The sequence below is a fragment of the Littorina saxatilis genome, linkage group LG4 (genome assembly GCF_037325665.1).
Source record: "Littorina saxatilis isolate snail1 linkage group LG4, US_GU_Lsax_2.0, whole genome shotgun sequence".
Classification (NCBI taxonomy): domain Eukaryota; kingdom Metazoa; phylum Mollusca; class Gastropoda; order Littorinimorpha; family Littorinidae; genus Littorina; species Littorina saxatilis.
Window position 1 is genome coordinate 1508766 of NC_090248.1, and position 17178 is coordinate 1525943.

At 45.0% G+C, this 17178-nt stretch overlaps 1 protein-coding gene across 1 annotated transcript in view; it reads right to left on the bottom strand.

Moving 5' to 3' along the window:
* The window catches only part of LOC138963745 (phospholipid-transporting ATPase ABCA3-like), a 75188-nt gene extending 58010 nt beyond the window's left edge, over positions 1–17178 (bottom strand). The window contains exons 1-2 of the mRNA XM_070335593.1: positions 16424–17178; positions 1757–1984 (exon numbers count right to left, since the gene is read on the bottom strand). Of these exons, the coding sequence (XP_070191694.1) occupies positions 1757–1984; positions 16424–16730 (535 nt within the window). The 5' untranslated portion in view covers positions 16731–17178. The remainder of the gene's footprint in view (positions 1–1756; positions 1985–16423) is intronic.

A 17178-nucleotide genomic window follows, 5' to 3' on the forward strand; every position in this document is an offset into this window, starting at 1 on the left:
GGTGGTGGAGGTGTTGTTGTTGTTGTTGTTGTTGTTGTTGTCGTCGTCCATCATATCAACCAACTCACCAGGATTGCAAGTAATTCACGGTGTCTCTTACAACATCTCGTTGTTGGTGGTTGTGGTGGTTGTGGTGGTGGTGTCGTTGTAGTTGTTGTTGTTGTTGTTGTTAGTGGTGGTGGTGGTGGTGTTGTTGTTTTTTTGTTGTTGGTGGTGGAGGTGTTGTTGTTGTTGTTGTTGTTGTTGTCGTTGTCGTTGTCGTCGTCCATCATATCAACCAACTCACCAGGATTGCAAGTAATTCACGGTGTCTCTTACATCTCGTGCTACCAGATTTGATGTACACAAAGACTTTAGCTTGGAAATGGAATCCTCAAGTTTGACGTCATGGAAGATGTCATAACATTTTGAATTCAGCTCCTTGTGTTGAAGAGAATGATGTCATGAGTTTGACGTCATGAGTTTTGATTGTCTTCTTGACCTGGGTTTGACCTCCTTCTTTGTTATGACTTAGAAATTGGAAGCGCTTGTAACTGCCGTTGTCGATGTCGGATCAAAACGATTTATGTCTTAAAACCTTCCTGGGATCAATAACATTGCCTGTGCCAATTTTCGTTGTAGTCGAGTCAAAACTGTGAAAGTTTTAGGGGTTCTAACACACACACACACACACACACACACACACACACACACACACACACACACACACATCATTTGGTTGAAATCAACTCTAGTGTGGGACCAACCTAGCTTCGCTTGCTTCGCTCGCTTCGCTTGGAATATTCGCTTGTGACTTTAAAGCGGCCGCACATTTCGTCAAGCTAAGCTTTGTCTACTTATTGTATGTCTGTGCGCTTAAAAGACCGTTGGGTCGATATATTTGTCAACGTTTTGTTTTGTTTTGTCAAATGAAACGTTCCAACAACTTACCTTTTTTGTTTTTTTTATTCTTCTCCTTATAAAAATCGCAAACACACACACACACACACATACTCACACACACACACACACACACACGCTCACACAAACACACACAAACACACACACACACACACACACACACACACACACACACACACACACACACACACGTGTTCCTCCTGTGCTGATAATGTCAAGCATGTAGCTCCCTGTGCAGATTGTAACGCCGCCACATATTGGTGTTAGGTCTTTGTGCTGTAACAAGTTTCACTTTTCAAAACTAAGAACAATTAAATGAATATGTTTTGTGCATGCAACTCGGCATCATTAACTCTAGTGAATGGCTTTGTGTTCTCATTGTGTCAACAACAAAGATCCAGTATACCGGGGTTTCTCGTGCGCTGTCTCCTACAGTAGCTTCGGCGGGTTTTGGTCTGTTCAAATTCACGTGAAGCCAACAAACTAATTGCAATGTTTCCGATTACCCGAGTTTCCTCCCGACCCTACAACTTTTGTTCACCCCTCAACAACAATGTATTTTTCTTATTAAAAAGGAAAAATGTCGATTGTGCAGATTTTGCAAGGAAGGATACAGTGAGCGCAATTTCCGGCCAATAAAAAGCCACATACACTGGACCAAGTAGAACACAAAGTACACGTGTATACAAAAAAAACAAAAAAAAAACAAAAAAAACAACAACAAGGAACCGACCTACCGACAGAGATATTGCCTTGCCTTGTTGGCCTTGCCATTGGGAAACAAACCTATCAAAAATATGCTTGTATTTTATGTGTGTGAGGTTTTTTTGGGTTTGTTTTGGCTAGCCACACTCACCGGGTCCCGCCCCGACTCTGGGCGCGTTGGACTGTAAGAAGGGGTACGTGTTCTCCGTGTACCATTTCTGGGAGTCGTTGGTTGCAGGACGGATGCTGTAGGAGATATCATTAGGAAGAGTCCCGCCGCTGGTGACGCCATAAAAGACCACAGCCAATCGCAGAATGTCTGTGTTGGTCGTGTAGTAGGTCAGCAGGTCAGACTCGCTGGCGAAGCCGACTCTCGTCGCTGTAGAGTAAAACAATCAGCGTTGACATTTTATTTTTATTTCACTTCGTAGTTAAAGGCCTAGGCCTAGTGCTTCCTATGAAAAGAGGTGTGCTCGCCATGCATATCAGATCTGCCCAGGGTTGTACACGCAATGAGGCCATCACTCAAATTGTACACGCTATGAGGCCATCACTCAAATTGTACACGCTATAAGGCCATCACTTAAATTGGGCTTAAACCAAAACCAACATCCTTCTGCTTCCTGTGCTGAGAGGATTTTTAGGACTTTTGGTGTTGTGCAGAATGACACAAGTGAAAAGACGTTTTTTCGGAAATATCTCTGTCGTGATTTCACAACAAGGTGAAGCGGGCGCCGTGTTGCTGATCGGCTTAAACACAGACAGACAGACACACAGACAGACACACAGACAGACACACAGACAGACACACAGAAACAGATACAGAGAAAGAGAGAGACAGACATTCGGAGTTACTGACATAGAGAGAGAGAGAGAGAGAGAGAGAGAGAGAGAGAGAGAGAGAGAGAGAGAGAGAGAGAAAGAGAGAGAGAGAGAGAGAGAGAGAGAGAGAGAGAGAGAGAGAGAGAGAGATCAATATGAGGCTTATATCGCGCGTATTCCGTGGGTACAGTTGTAAGCGCAGGGATTTATTTCTTTTATTTTTATTTAATTTTTATTTTATGCAATTTATATCGCGCACATATTCTTCTTCTTCTTCTTCTTGGCGTTCGCAGAGACAACGCACATATTCAAGGCGCAGGGATTTATTTATGCCGTACGTGTGAGATGGAATTTTTTTACACAATACATCACGCATTCACATCGGCCAGCAGATCGCAGCCATTTTGGCGCATATCCTACTTTTCACGGCCTATTATTCCAAGTCACACGGGTATTTTGGTGGACATTTTTATCTATGCCTGTACAATTTTGCCAGGAAAGACCCCTTTGTCAATCGTGGGATCTTTAACGTGCACACCCCAATGTAGTGTACACGAAGGGACCTCGGTTTTTCGTCTCATCCGAAAGACTAGCACTTGAACCCATCACCTAGGTTAGGAAAGGGGGCAGAAAATTGCTAACGCCCTGACCCAGGGTCGAACTCGCAACCTCTCGCTTCCGAGCGCAAGTGCGTTACCACTCGGCCACCCAGAGAGAGAGAGAGAGAGAGAGAGAGAGAGAGAGAGAGAGAGAGAGAGACAGAGACAGAGACAGAGACAGAGACAGAGACAGAGACAGAGAGACAGACAGACAGACAGAGACCGACAGATATACAGCGACAGACAGACAGACCGACAGACAGACAGGCAGACAGACAGACAGACAGACAACCGGATAGACATACAGACAGACAGTCAGTGCGTGTGTTTATGTGTGTATATGTGTGTACTTGTATGTGTGTGTGTGTTTGTGTGCATTTGTGTCTATGTGTGCGTGCGTGCGTGCGTGGGTGCGAGCGTACAGCAACAACAACAACAACAACAACAACAACAACCAACAGTTCGATAGGCAGGCAGCCTGAAAGACAGATTTGACAAATTAACATTCCAACAGACAAATCGACAGACGATTCGACAAACAAACAGAAAACCCCAGACATGCAGAAAGACTGAACGAATGAGCAGCAAGTGAAGCTCAAAACAAACAGATAAAAACAAAACATGTTGAGACAGTGTAACGGAAATATAACAAAGCACCCAACAATCTCAAGGCTGACAAGCCCGATGCACTCCGTAATCTGAAGGCTTCGCAGACGTTCACACATATATATTTCAGCCGATAAAGCCGGTTTTATCTTTCTTTTCATTCTTTTGCAATCCTAACATTTTGAAAAAAAATCTATGCAGCGTCCGGCTTTACAAGTTTACTGGCAGTAACCAATGACAACGCAAGACAAAGGAATAGCCGACATTGCCCTAAGGAGACTTCGGCCATGGGTACATTCAACCACGGGTACATTTAACTTTGGGTACATGCTGTGACGTCATTGAAGCATTGACCAAGGTACGGAGCGTAATTAAATGCCAGGTTCTGGACACTGGTTGTCTCATTACTTAGATCCAGGGATTTATGGAGACTAGCAAAATTGGCACTGTTATATTCTTACAAATGACCAAATAAATCAGAAACCATGGAGAGAGATGGAATTGCCTTTATGTATATCCGTAAGAACGGAAAGGAACAGAAAAGACAAACCAATGAGAATGGAGATGTTCGTGCTCAAGATGAGGAACGTATTCTGCGAAACATAAAGGAAAAAGAAAGCAACTTTCCACAGGAAAAAGACAGACAATTGTAGATCAAAACGAAGAAGAGAAAAAGGGAGGGAAGGAATGGGGGTAGAGGGGAAAGTGACAAGCACGTTTTTGTGTGTGTTTATTTTCTTTTTTTTACTAAATCAGTGCTTTTTTTTTATATATATATATATATAGTAAAAAAAATTGTAACAAGAAAACAAGCAAACAAACAAACAAACAACAACTTATAACATACACTGATATATGTTCTCCACCGTATGTAGGATACACTGATATATGTTCTCCACCGTATGTAGGATACACTGATATATGTTAAATATGTATTACGTTATCATTAAGATTCATGCTTTGTTAGTACTAAGCAGTTGTTTTAATCAGTCTGGTTTTCTCTTGTTTTCATCTTATGAACATTCTAAATGTTAGACTAACTTATTATCTTGTACAGAATAACAACTGTGTGAATGGTGCTATACTGAATGAAAGAGTGTGACATGAAGTTCTTGTACATCATTGCAAAGAGTGTGAATGACGTTTTAGTTTAGATGTCAAGCGCTTAGAGCAAGCCTTTTTAACGAAAGTTTTTGATTTAGCGCTATATAAATGTTCTTATTATTATTATTATTATTATTATTATTATTATTATTATTATTATTATGTAGGATAAACTGATATATGTTCTCCACCGTACCCCATCCCTGCTACATTTGCCTCCTCTTTCTCAGTGTCTGTGTCTTGGCATGCGCGGCTGGGCGATGAAATTATTACGTGCGTGAATTCCTGAAATCATTATGGAAAAGGACAGACGACACACTTGGAGCAAAACGCAGACAAACTCAATTTCAGATTTGAACTTTAGCCGTTCTGCAAGCACACTCGGGACGAAAATGAAAACTGCAAACATGTTTTAATAAAGAATATTTTTTAAGATTTGATTTCTTGTGTTTGTTTTTTAATGTGTGTTTGTCCCCCTCCAATAACTATTGAAGGACAAGATTGTCCTGCCCTCAATAAAACAGGGTCAACACGTGTAACAATCATGCTGGCATTTAATCGTTTCATCTCCACCGATTACACATAGCGAATTACGCCATTATGAAGAAAAATGGATTGCCAATGCCAGAAAATGTCCGGAAGAGTTTGCTCAGGGGACTGTTAGTGTCAGCGAGCAAACAGAGGGCCGTTAATTTGAGCTGTCACTGAATATTGAACTAGCAATCGGTAATTAGGATAGAGCTGACATGACAAGCAAGAGAGGAATACATTTAGTCGTTTATTGTAAACTAGAATGAATACCCGCTTCGCCGGGTAGCCGGCTTCGCCGGGAAGAAGTACTTAGAGCCGTACGCCGGCTTCGCCGGGTCCGAACAATGGACCCGCCAAGCTTAAGTCCCTCCCAGATTCGTGGAATGGGAACAGCACGAAAATGATTCAGTGGCCATAATGCCATTCCTGACCATATCGAGTCCCATCCTTGTCGACGAATGTAACCGTGTTAATCACCTTTGGAGGCGAACTCCACTCAAACAGGACTGAGCAAGTTATGGCTTCTAAAAGGAAGGCCAGTACATAAATTTACAGTTAAAATTAATATTAAAAGTCCTACGGTTTTGAGCCATTAAGGACTTGAGTGTTTGTCCGCTTTCAAAAAGAGGAAAGAAAGAAACAAAAAATAAGGAGAGGAGGGCAGGGGGTGGGGTTGAGTTGATAATGCTCTGTGGAATTTGTTAAAATGAAAAGTAGTTAAGATGTTTCTTGGTAAGAATTATAAGTCTGTATTCTATATCTTGAATAACGGGTTTGTAAAATGATTTTTTTTTAATTCAAATCGAGTTAAAAAGTGGAACCTTTCAGGATCACCAATAAAACCAAATAGATGAGCAAGTAAGAGGAACACGAACAATAAATCTCAAAACTTTTTACAAATAAAAGGATTAAAATGTAAGCCACGAAGGCCGTGGTAATAAAAACAATATGTACAGTTTGGCGACTAGTGGGCCTTGGGTGAGGATATGTTGTCTAGAGGGTAGTCGCTGGAATCAGGAGGGATGGCGGGAGCCACTCGACCTCAAACTGAAACACGCTGATGTGATAATCTGGGCTTAGTTATACCCACAGCCCCATGTCCGAGTCCCTGACCAGTCGGCACAGCAGCAAGCTGTGTGACCAGCCTAGAGAACTGCTACTGCGCAAATAATCCTGGGGACTCAGACCATGGAGCTGCATATGGTCATATAAGGTTTTAAAGGTAATTCTATTTGTAGCGCATGGAGCGAAAATGTGTTGAAATGAATAGGGTTCTCCACAATGGCAGGACTTGTTAAAGATATGGAAGCGGCAGCCGCCGGCACGGAGGCGTCTGAAGATAGTGAGGAGGTTTGTTGGGAGATCGGGGTGTAGATCGTTCATATCAATGGGTTGATAGGACAGAGATGTTACGTACTGACTTCGAATGAGTTTACGGATTTTACTGTAGAACTCGGTTACTGAGTAGCCGATGTTAGTGTTAGCTGGGCTAGATTCTGCCGCTTCTTTGGCAGCGACATCCGCCAGTTCATTTCCCCGGACCCCTACGTGAGAGGGGACCCAGAGAAATGATACGGATGTGCCGGATGAGATTAACTGGTGACATATAAAGAGGATTTCTCTTTGTAGCTCTGCCCGATTTGATGTGTTTCGATGCAGAGCTTGTAATGAAGAGCGCGAGTCAGAGCAGAAAACTACCGCACGCGGTGTGACTGGGAGGTCATTTATAAAAGTGCATGCCATGAGCAAGGCAAATAGCTCGGCTGAGAATATGGAGATGTCTTTATTAAGAGTATATTTCCTTGAGATTTTGAGATCTGGGATCACAAAGGCGCAGCCAACGCTGCCGTCTGCAAATTTGGATCCGTCAGTAAAGACTTTTAAATGCTCCGAGAATTTGTAGTTTAGGGTTTCTTTTGTAACAGTAGCCAGGTAGACGGGGTTATCTTTTTTGGTAGTATTATCTTCACTGTCGTATATGATAGTAGGGGTTTCCTCAAGCCAAGGCGGGTAGGAGGGCGGGGGGACCCTGGCCAGCTCACTGACCTTCACCCCGCTATCGGCTAGAATGCGGTTTACTGTGTCGGATAAGGGTAGCGTTTTGGCCAAGAGTTGAGTGCTATGTTTGGTGTTGGCCTCATAATTTTGGTGCTGAGGAAAAAAGTCAGTCAGGACCTCGCAGGCAGAGTTCTCTACCGCGTGGGCTCTGACAGCATACTGAGCTGAACGGAGTTTTATCTCATCCACAAGGGGCAGCCACCCACACTCGCTGTAGACTCGACTCTTACTCGCTTGTTGGGAGAGTCCCAGAGCTATTTTGAGCGCCCTGCACTCTATAATAGCCAGTTTTTTCATGAGCGCCGGGCGCGTCGCGAAATAAGCTTCGCACCCGTAAAGGAGGCGGGAGCGAATTAATGCCCGCACTACCTCTGTGACACACTTACGTCCTCTGGCCCAGGATTGGGACGCCATGTAGCGTATGATATAAAGATCCTTGTTGGCCTTATTGATCAGATGTTCGATATGACTGGTCCAGTAAAGTCGGGTATCGATGATAACGCCGAGGAACTTAACTTCTGAGCTCGGTTTGATAATATCACAACCTATCTTTATACTGCAGTTCCTGTACAGTTGTCTACGGGAGACAACAAGAAAGACTGTTTTATTTGAGGCTAGTTGGAAGCCGTTGGTGTACATATATTGACAGAGGTTGTCGATTTTAGTTTGGTAAGAAGATAAGTCAACAGTGTTGGTAACTCTGTTATGGCGTGGTCTATTAGTGTCTATTAAGGCGAGGTCGTCCGCATACAGAAGTACACTGGCACCGTCAACCTTAACAGAAGTAATGTCATAGAGCATGATGCTGAATAAGTTTGGCGCGATGATACTGCCCTGGGGAACCCCCATGTCCAGCGCATGGCTTTCGGACACCGAAGAGCCCACTCGGACAGACATCTTGCGATTGCTGATGAAGTTTTTGATGAATTGGTACATGTGGCCAGAGACACCGATTCTGCCGAGTTTTAGGAGTAGACGAGCATGCCAGACGCTGTCGTACGCAGATTTAATATCAAAGAAGGTTCCAAGAAGAGAATTATTACTATGTGCCAAGGTCTTTTTGATTTTTTCAGTGACGTGCACAATGTGGTCCGCACACGAACGACCTTGCCTAAAACCTGCCTGGCATGTAGGAATGATATTGTGTTTATTGAGGTGGAACTCCAGCCTCTGGTTCACCACACGCTCAAAGATCTTGCTGAGGTGGGGGGTTAGTGATATGGGGCGGTAACTGCCAGGTAGATTGCCCGGTTTTCCGCTCTTCAATACTGCTACTACTTGTGAGTCTGACCACGCTGCGGGGATAGTATCCTTTAACCAGCATAGATTGAAAAACTGAGTGAGCAACTTAACAAAGTTAGGTGGTAGATGTTTTATCATGTGATATGATATTGGGTCTAAACCTGTGGATTTTTTTGGGTCTTTCACAGAAGAGATGGCGTTTTGGACTTCTTTTGCCTTAAACATGCAGTTTATAGGCAACTGGTTGTCATCTGGGGGGTATGTGAAACCCTTCTCCTGATCTAACCTATAATTGAGTCGTTCAGTATCTAGGGATTTTGATTGACTATTTTTGGCAAAGGTATCTGCTAATAGGTTTGCCTTTTCAGAGTCAGTTGTGGTCATTTTATCACCCGATAGTAGTGGCTTTTCTTTAGTTCTGTATCTACATTTAAATCTGCGGATTTTCTTCCAGATTTTGCCACAGTCTTTGTAATCTTTAGTTTCTTTGTGGACAAAGTTTTCCCAGTTTTGAAGTTTAGCCTCAGCGGTGATCTGGTTAAATTGTATTTCAGCTGACTTCATATTCGTGAAGTTAGCGTCTGAGCAGTGCCTGAGATATGTCCTAATGTGATATCGCTTGTTTGCCAAGGCTTCATCACAGTCTGCATTCCACCACTCATTCCTTTTGGCCTTACAGTTAGGATTTACTGATTTAAGCGGAATGTGATTATTGGCAGCAGTGAGTATACATTGACGTATATTATTGTAAGAGGCTTCGATGTCATCCGTAAGGAGAGTTTCCTCCCTGACACCCTCGAGCTCCGCACGGAAGCTGTCCCAATTTGCCTGTTTGTAATTGTACTTTTTTCTGACCTCCGAGTTATTGCGATTAGGGGCGAAGTGGCGGAAGGTAAGAACAATGGGTAAGTGATCGGAGCCGAGGGCGTCCGGGAAAACGTTCCAGTCGATGTCAGTGACTATGGCATTTGAGCAAAGGGAGAGATCGATTGCTGATGGGGAATGGTCAGCTCTGTCTGGAAGTCTGGTTGCCGAGCCATCGTTTAGTATACAAAAGTCAGTTTCCAAAATGACGTCAGCAAGGTTGCTATTGGCATGTTTGTATCTAGGGTTAGCAGAGTCCCACAGAGGGTGGTGATTATTAAAATCACCCATCACGCACCAGTGTGCCCTGCTATGATCCAGGGATTTTAGCCAGTCGGTAGTTCCTTTTTTATTACACCCGTGGGGGTAATATATGTTAACTATGTTGAGGTTTTTGGATCCTTTTATTTCGATTTCAACAGCACATGTACTGAGATTTTCTGAACTAGGGATGAGAGGTGCAAAGGGTTTGTAATTTAAGGAAGACTTTAGATAAATAGCTGTTTGAATGAGTTGCCCTGAGCCCTTTTGCTCTACTATGGGAGGGAAGTCAAAACCATCTATAGAAGGCAGTAGGGAGCGTTTTCTCTTGACTGACTGGATAACTAAGATGTCAGCAGAGTGATTTGATATATAATTATATAGCTGAGAGAAGTTAGAGTTGATAGAGCGACAGTTCCACTGTAATATGATAAATCCGTGACCGCTTTCACCTTGTTCAGCCATTTTAACACGCACAAAGAAGGTAAGTTAAAGGGCAGATTTAAAATAGGTTAAAAAGTGGTTTTAACAGCTTTCATATCCGTCACGGACAACTGCTTGGCACCAGCAAGGGCGCCCAGCGCCAGAGTGGCGCCGCCCGGAATGAAGCGTTCAACCTTGGTGTTGGAGAGTTGTGTGTATGTAGCTGAGAGGGAGTCGATCAGGTCGAGAGGACTCTGCATCTGTCTGGCCTTAACCATGAAGCCGAGGCACTGCTCGATGAAACCTTGAAGGCCTCTTTGTTGTTCATTTAAATTTGCATATTGCTCTCCTGTTTTTAGCTTATCTAGTGCAGCGTCGGCTAGCTCATGCTCTGCCTTCTCCTGCTCCTCCCTCATCTGCTGCTTTATTTCCTGTTCAGTTTTAAGTTTGTATTCTCTGAATCTCTGGGCCAATCCCTCCTCCATTCTCCCCATCAACCTCTCGAAGAGCTGCTCTTCTTTCGAGTCCTCCTTCCTGTTCTGGGCTTTGCGTAGGAGGGAGGCCTTTAACCCGGGGGTCCCATGAAGCGGCGCCTCTGCCGGCCGAGCCGTCTGAGACTTACAGGGCGCCTGGGGGCCAGGATTTGGATTTTGCGAAGTTGTTTGGTGCTTCGCGGTTGCAGCAGAGCTGTCCGCATGAACTGGAAGGAGTGTATTGTCATGTTCGGTCATTTTGTTTTTGATTTCTTGTATTTTATTTACTTGCCCACCCAGGGGGGGTCTCTGGACAGCCAAAGAGTACCCGGACCGGGGGGTTGAGGTCCGCCGGATCGGTTGCGGAGGGGGACGCCAGAAGGAATCCCTCATTTCCGCTGGGGCAGTCGCTGTTTTATTTTGTTGTTTGGCGAGCTCGCGCCGCGCCCGATCCAGGGCCTCAGAATATGGTATGTATGCTGCCGACCTGATCTTATTGGCCTGCAGCCTCAGTCTCATTTCCGGGCATCCAAGATAAGCGGCGGAATGCTCGCCCTTGCAGTTTACGCAATGTTTGGCCTTGGTGCACGTCGCTCCGTCGTGGCCCTTGGAGCCACATCGGGGGCAGATCTGCACTTTTGATTTGCATTGTTGTTTTAGGTGCGATAGTCTCTGGCACTTCGTACAGCGCCGCACTGGAGGAGTGTAGGGTTCGACGCCGTACACCTCACTCTCCAGAACGACGCTGTCTGGAAGAATTGCCGTTGTAAAGGTGACACGGACCGCCTGAGACGGTTTCCCATCCCTAAGGAGAAGACGGCGAAAAGATCGAACCGAGGAGGGGCCCTTTTCTACAAGACTCCCATCCTCCATCCGGACGCGCACGCCCACTGCCATCTCAGACAGGTCTGTTCCTGAATGTATTGTGGGTATGCGTTTAATGACACCTTCGGTTGTTACCTCCGGACGGTGGCATTTCACTTTGATGCCGCCGATCGAGTCCAGCCTCAATAGCTTGTTTTGTTGTGATGCTGAGGAGCACCCTACCAGGACGCTCCCAGCTGCCAGCATGCGTATTTCTTTGACCTCGCCGATGGCAAGGTCAAAAGTTTTTTTCCTCCTGAGGCCGAGTCCCTGCAATGTTGCCGGGCCCTCCTTCAGGTCCTGCACCACCACGGGGAACTCTAAGAAGGAGGGAGGAGGTTGCTTGGGTTGGTAAAGAAGTTTTCTTCGGGGTCTTTGTTTTGTGTGTGTGTGTGTATTGGCAGGTGGTAGTGGCTGTTGAGTTGTCTGGTTTTCTTGTGATTCAGTAAGGGGTTGGGAGGTGTCGACCCCCCGGGCAGATGTTGCATGGGAAATACCTGTGTTTCCCTGAAGAGGGGGACCCTCGCAGAGGACCTTTTGCTTCTTTTTCTTTTTGGGCTTCTTACGATTGACTTCGGTGAAGTCTTCCTCAAAATGATCAGTAATCTGAGAGCGTGGGGGGCTATCCCGGAAGAGAAGAGATTCCGGAGAGTTCTGCCCCCCCTCAGGGTCGTCCTCCCGCAATCTCTTTCTCTTGAAAGGAGAAGATATGCTGGTTTTCTCATTGGTGATTGCTTTATTAAGCTGTTTGGATTTTGGGGACTGACCAGTCCGGCTGGCCCGGTCAGTCTCATTCAGTGATTCCATGGGAATATCTGGGGCGCGGTCAGAACCGCTTGCTGTTTGGTCCATATTAAGGGACCAATCTTGCTCCCTCAGAGCAGTGGTATCCGTTGGAAGGTAGTTATCTACCCAGATGAATGTTTCCCGCCTATCAGCAAAGGTGGTGTTTGGCAGTTTGTGTTTAGCAACTTGGCTCATCACTTACAAGGTACGGTACGGTCACCAAGAAAAAACAAGCCAAACAGCTCAGGGTTAAAAAGGCAGGATATATAAAAGCAGGGTAACAAAAGCGTCCCAAGACAAAGAGTGAGCTGAAGCTCACCCCTCTAGCGACTTTCACTTCTCTCCCGAGAATCACGAGGACTCCTGCAGGGCGAGTGAGAACGCCACCAAGGGCAGCTAGCCCCCTTTCTGGACCCACGCCAAGAGCAGAGGGAGCTGTATCGTGTGTTTAAGACACAACGAAAATGTGATTGTCCCCCTTTACCCTCAGGAATTCGGGAGAAAATCGCTATTTGAGCACTGACTTGGTTATGTAAGCTCGAGGTGCGTTAAAGCAGTCGCTATGTAATCAGCATGTTTGCTTGTGAAAGAACGCACTCTACGGGCCAGCAACTGCAGTGAATTACTCGTGCTGAGTGTGACATGACATGCACGTGACAGAACACGACAATGACAATGAACATGAATTTACACAAAAGCCGCCAGACCACATCACAAACAGAACTGAACAATGCACAGGTGTTGCTCACATAGAGACACACACACACACACACACACACACACACACACACACACACACACACACACACACACACACACACACACAAAAACACAGAGAAGCCGTATCTATAGAGAGATAGATGACAGTATATTTTTCGCGTGGCTATAAATTGATTCGACCTTTGCACTTTTACAGTGAGGATAATTTACGGGTCCAATTTACGTTCTGGACACTGCGTTGACCTTCTAAAAATAGTAACAGTAACAGAACGCCGGGAATATCCGAAGACGCTCCACTCACACTATAGTGCACCATTACGAAGGAAGGGAGGTAAACGCTGAAAACCTGGAGAATATGAGAAGATAAGGAAGAGTTACTTATACTGGTGAAATGAACACAAAAACCAAAATCGATTCAGCGCTGCGCGCTGAGAGCACGTGTTGAAATATCTCATCGATGATATTGTGTCCGGGGTGTAGCTGAATACGGTGTCCAAATTTGAAAAAGATCCACCGAGAACTTTGGCTTTGGTGTGTCGGTATGGGGGCCCGGGTAGCTGAGGTGGAACCAAAATAGCTGAGGTGGAACCAAAATCGGTTCAGCGCTGCGCGCTGAGAGCACGTGTTGAAATATCTCATCGATGAGGTTGTGTCCGGGGTCTCTCTGAATAAGCCCACCAAATTTGAAGCAGATCCATCGAGAACTTTGGCCGTGCATGGCGAATACACAAATACACAAACACACAGACACACAGACAGACACAAGTCGTATATATATATAGATAGATGGGAAATATGTTGTGTTGCATATAATGGGCCTGCCAGATTAATTTCATGAGATGAGTGTCATTGATTTGTTTTCTTCCTAACTAAATAGGCCTACATTCAGATCAGTCGTCTAATTCCAATTCAACTTAATATTTGCGTTTCTTTTTTATTCATTTTTTTTCCTTTTTTTTTATTCAACGTAAAGATTTGGTTTGAACTGTTAAGCTGATTATTTTGGTAAATATGTTTTAGATTTTGAAATTGCTGATTAGCCTAAATCGCAATCAGATTGTTCGATGCAGAAACGTTTCGCGAAGGTATGGTGTATTCTTACCAGCACATCGTTTTTCGGTTACAATGTATTTGTTTTCGATTCAGATTCGCTTAATTCACATAAACATTATTTGGCCTACAGCTCGCTCTTTGGACAGATTGGAACGTATTACTGATTTACATCCCATCACAAAGAGAGAGAGAGAGAGAGAGAGAGAGAGAGAGAGAGAGAGAGAGAGAGAGAGAGAGAGACAGACAGACAGACAGACAGACAGACAGACAGACAGACAGACAGACAGACAGACAGACAGAGAAAAGGAGGGACAGACCGAGACAAACAGAGCAGGAGAATGGGGAAAAACCAGACAAAGCATTTTAAGCAACGAGCACAAACAAACACTCACATACAAACACCAAAACACTATTTCGAAAATACCAATCGTTTAAAATAAAATTGAACAAAAAGACAGACACACACAAACATTGCTGAAATAACCCGTGTTTCTCGTGACCGTTGCGTCATGAAATAGTGAACCCCTATCTATAGCACCAATGTCATTCAAGCGTAAGGTTCTTTTCAAGGCGACTCGCTGGGCAAGTATAGGTACACTCCACAACACGCCGTTACACTTGGAGGCTGTTGGTGCCTGAACAAGGGTCACAATGTGGAATAGGGCACATTTTGTTGCCACACGTTTGAATGGCTGTGTCGAAATCGATATCAAAAATAGCTATTGATCGGTGCTGAGTTTAATTCGCCATGACAGGGAGGTAGTGCACCGTTACACCGTTACACTTGTTCCATTCATTTTGTGTGCAGTGCACAGGGATCGTAATGTAATTGAGAGAGAGAATTTGGAGAGAGATTAAAAGGAAAAGAGAGAGATCAGGGTAAGCGAGAGAGAGAGAGAGAGAGAGAGAGAGAGAGAGAGAGAGAGAGAGAGAGAGAGAGAGAGAAGAGAGAGAGAGAGAGAGAGCGAGAGAGAGAGAGAAAGAGAGAGAGAGAGAGCGAGAGAGAGAGGGAGAGAGAGAGATAGAGAGGGAGAGAGAGAGAGCGAGAGAGAGAGAGAGAGAGAGCGAGAGAGAGAGAGAAGCAGGGGAAAGAGAGGCAGGGGAAAAGAGAGAGAGAGAGAAAAAGAGAGAAAACGAAAGAGAGAGAGAGAAAAAGAGAGAGAGTGAGAGAGAGAGAGAAAGGGAGAGAGGGGGAAAAGAAAGGGAGAGAGAGAGAAAGAGCAAGAGAGTGAAAGCCAGAGAGAAAGACAGAGACAGAGACAGAGAGAGACAGAGACAGAGAGACAGAGAACTTGAAGTGAGAGCACAACTAAAGGGAAAGGTGGTGGGAGGATTTGGAGTGCAGGTGGGTTTCCGTTACAAACACACAACTACTGATGAAGATGCACAAAATGTGCAAAGTTCTGTGACACTTCTACTTGACTTAGTAAAAACTTAGTGTCAGTTGCGAGAAGTTTGTTTATATATATCTGAATCACATTTATACCTTCTACATCCTTCCAGGTTTGGCGGAATGCCACGACGGAAGGTTTAGTACACTCATAAAAATCTGTTCTAACAACTCGGTATTTTTGCTGCTGAAGAGAAGAGAGAAGTACAGTCAAGGAATGGAGAGGGAAGAAGGGGAGAGAGAGATGTTTGAGGGAGGGGGGGGGGGGGATTTGAACACAGTATTCATGGTTTGGCAGAATGCCACGACGGAAGGTCAGTATGCATGATCTCTTTGAAAAGGTCGACAGAGAAATCAAGAAAGCAGAGAGAGAGAGAGAGAGAGAGAGAGAGAGAGAGAGAGGGAGAGAGAGGGAGAGAGAGACAGAAAGAGACAGAGACAGAGAGAGAGAGAACGGAGAGACAATCAAACAGACAGACTTACAAACACTGACAGAGATAGACACAGAAAGAACGACAGACAGAAAGACAAACGAACAAACAGTCAGACAAACAGACAGACAGACAGACAGACAGACAGACAGACAGGCAGACAGACAGGCAGACAGACAGACAGACAGACAGACAGACAGTCAGACAAACATACAGACAGACAGACAGACAGACAGACAGACAGACAGACAGACAGACAGACAGACAGGCAGACAGACAGGCAGACAGACAGACAGACAGATAAACAGACAGAGAACTTACTTACCCACCACCTCACCCCACTTTCCCCCCACACAGTCCCTCCATCCCTCCCTCAACACACACATACACACACAATCACACACCACACACACACACATACACACACAATCACACACCACACACACCACACATACACACACACACACACACATACACACACAATCACACACACCACACACACCACACATACACACACACCACACACACACCCACGCACACACACACCCACACACACGCACGCACACACACACCACACACACTAACTCTTACCTGAAGATCCAGAGAAGGAATTAAAGTTGATAATGACGTCATCCATAACATTATCCACAGCAGTGTAATTGGGAACATAGCCAATCTCCATGTTGGTCGGGTAGATGGAGGGTGTGTGGAGATTGACGGCCGGGTAGTATGTCGAGCTGTCCACGGTCTTTCTGCTAATTAGCATCCTGATGGCAACCATGATTATGGCGAAGAAGATGGGGAATCCAATCTCAAAGACAAGAGTGCAAGGCCGCCGTATGTAGAGGAGGAAGTTCTTCCACATCAACAGCTTCAGCTGCTTGAAAAACCCCGCCATCTTGATAACGACTGGGGCCACACGCCGAGTTCTGGTGTGACGAAAGTTTTGTTTAAAAAATGTTGGTTCGCGTTGCCCTGATCTGTATAGCCTATAGGTCACACGCTGATCTGTATAGCCAATAGGTCACACGCTGATCTGTATAGCCAATAGGTCACACGCTGATCTGTATAGCCTATAGGTCACACGCTGATCTGTATAGCCAATAGGTCACACGCTGATCTGTATAGCCTATAGGTCACACGCTGATCTGTATAGCCTTTAGGTCACACGCTGATCTGTATAGCCTATAGGTCACACGCTGATCTGTATAGCCTATAGGTCAGACGCTGATCTGTATAGCCTATAGGTCAGACGCTGATCTGTATAGCCTATAGGTCACACGCTGATGAGGCTGGACGTAACTGACGGATTGCAACTACTCATCTTGGTTTAAGTTCGGCTAGTG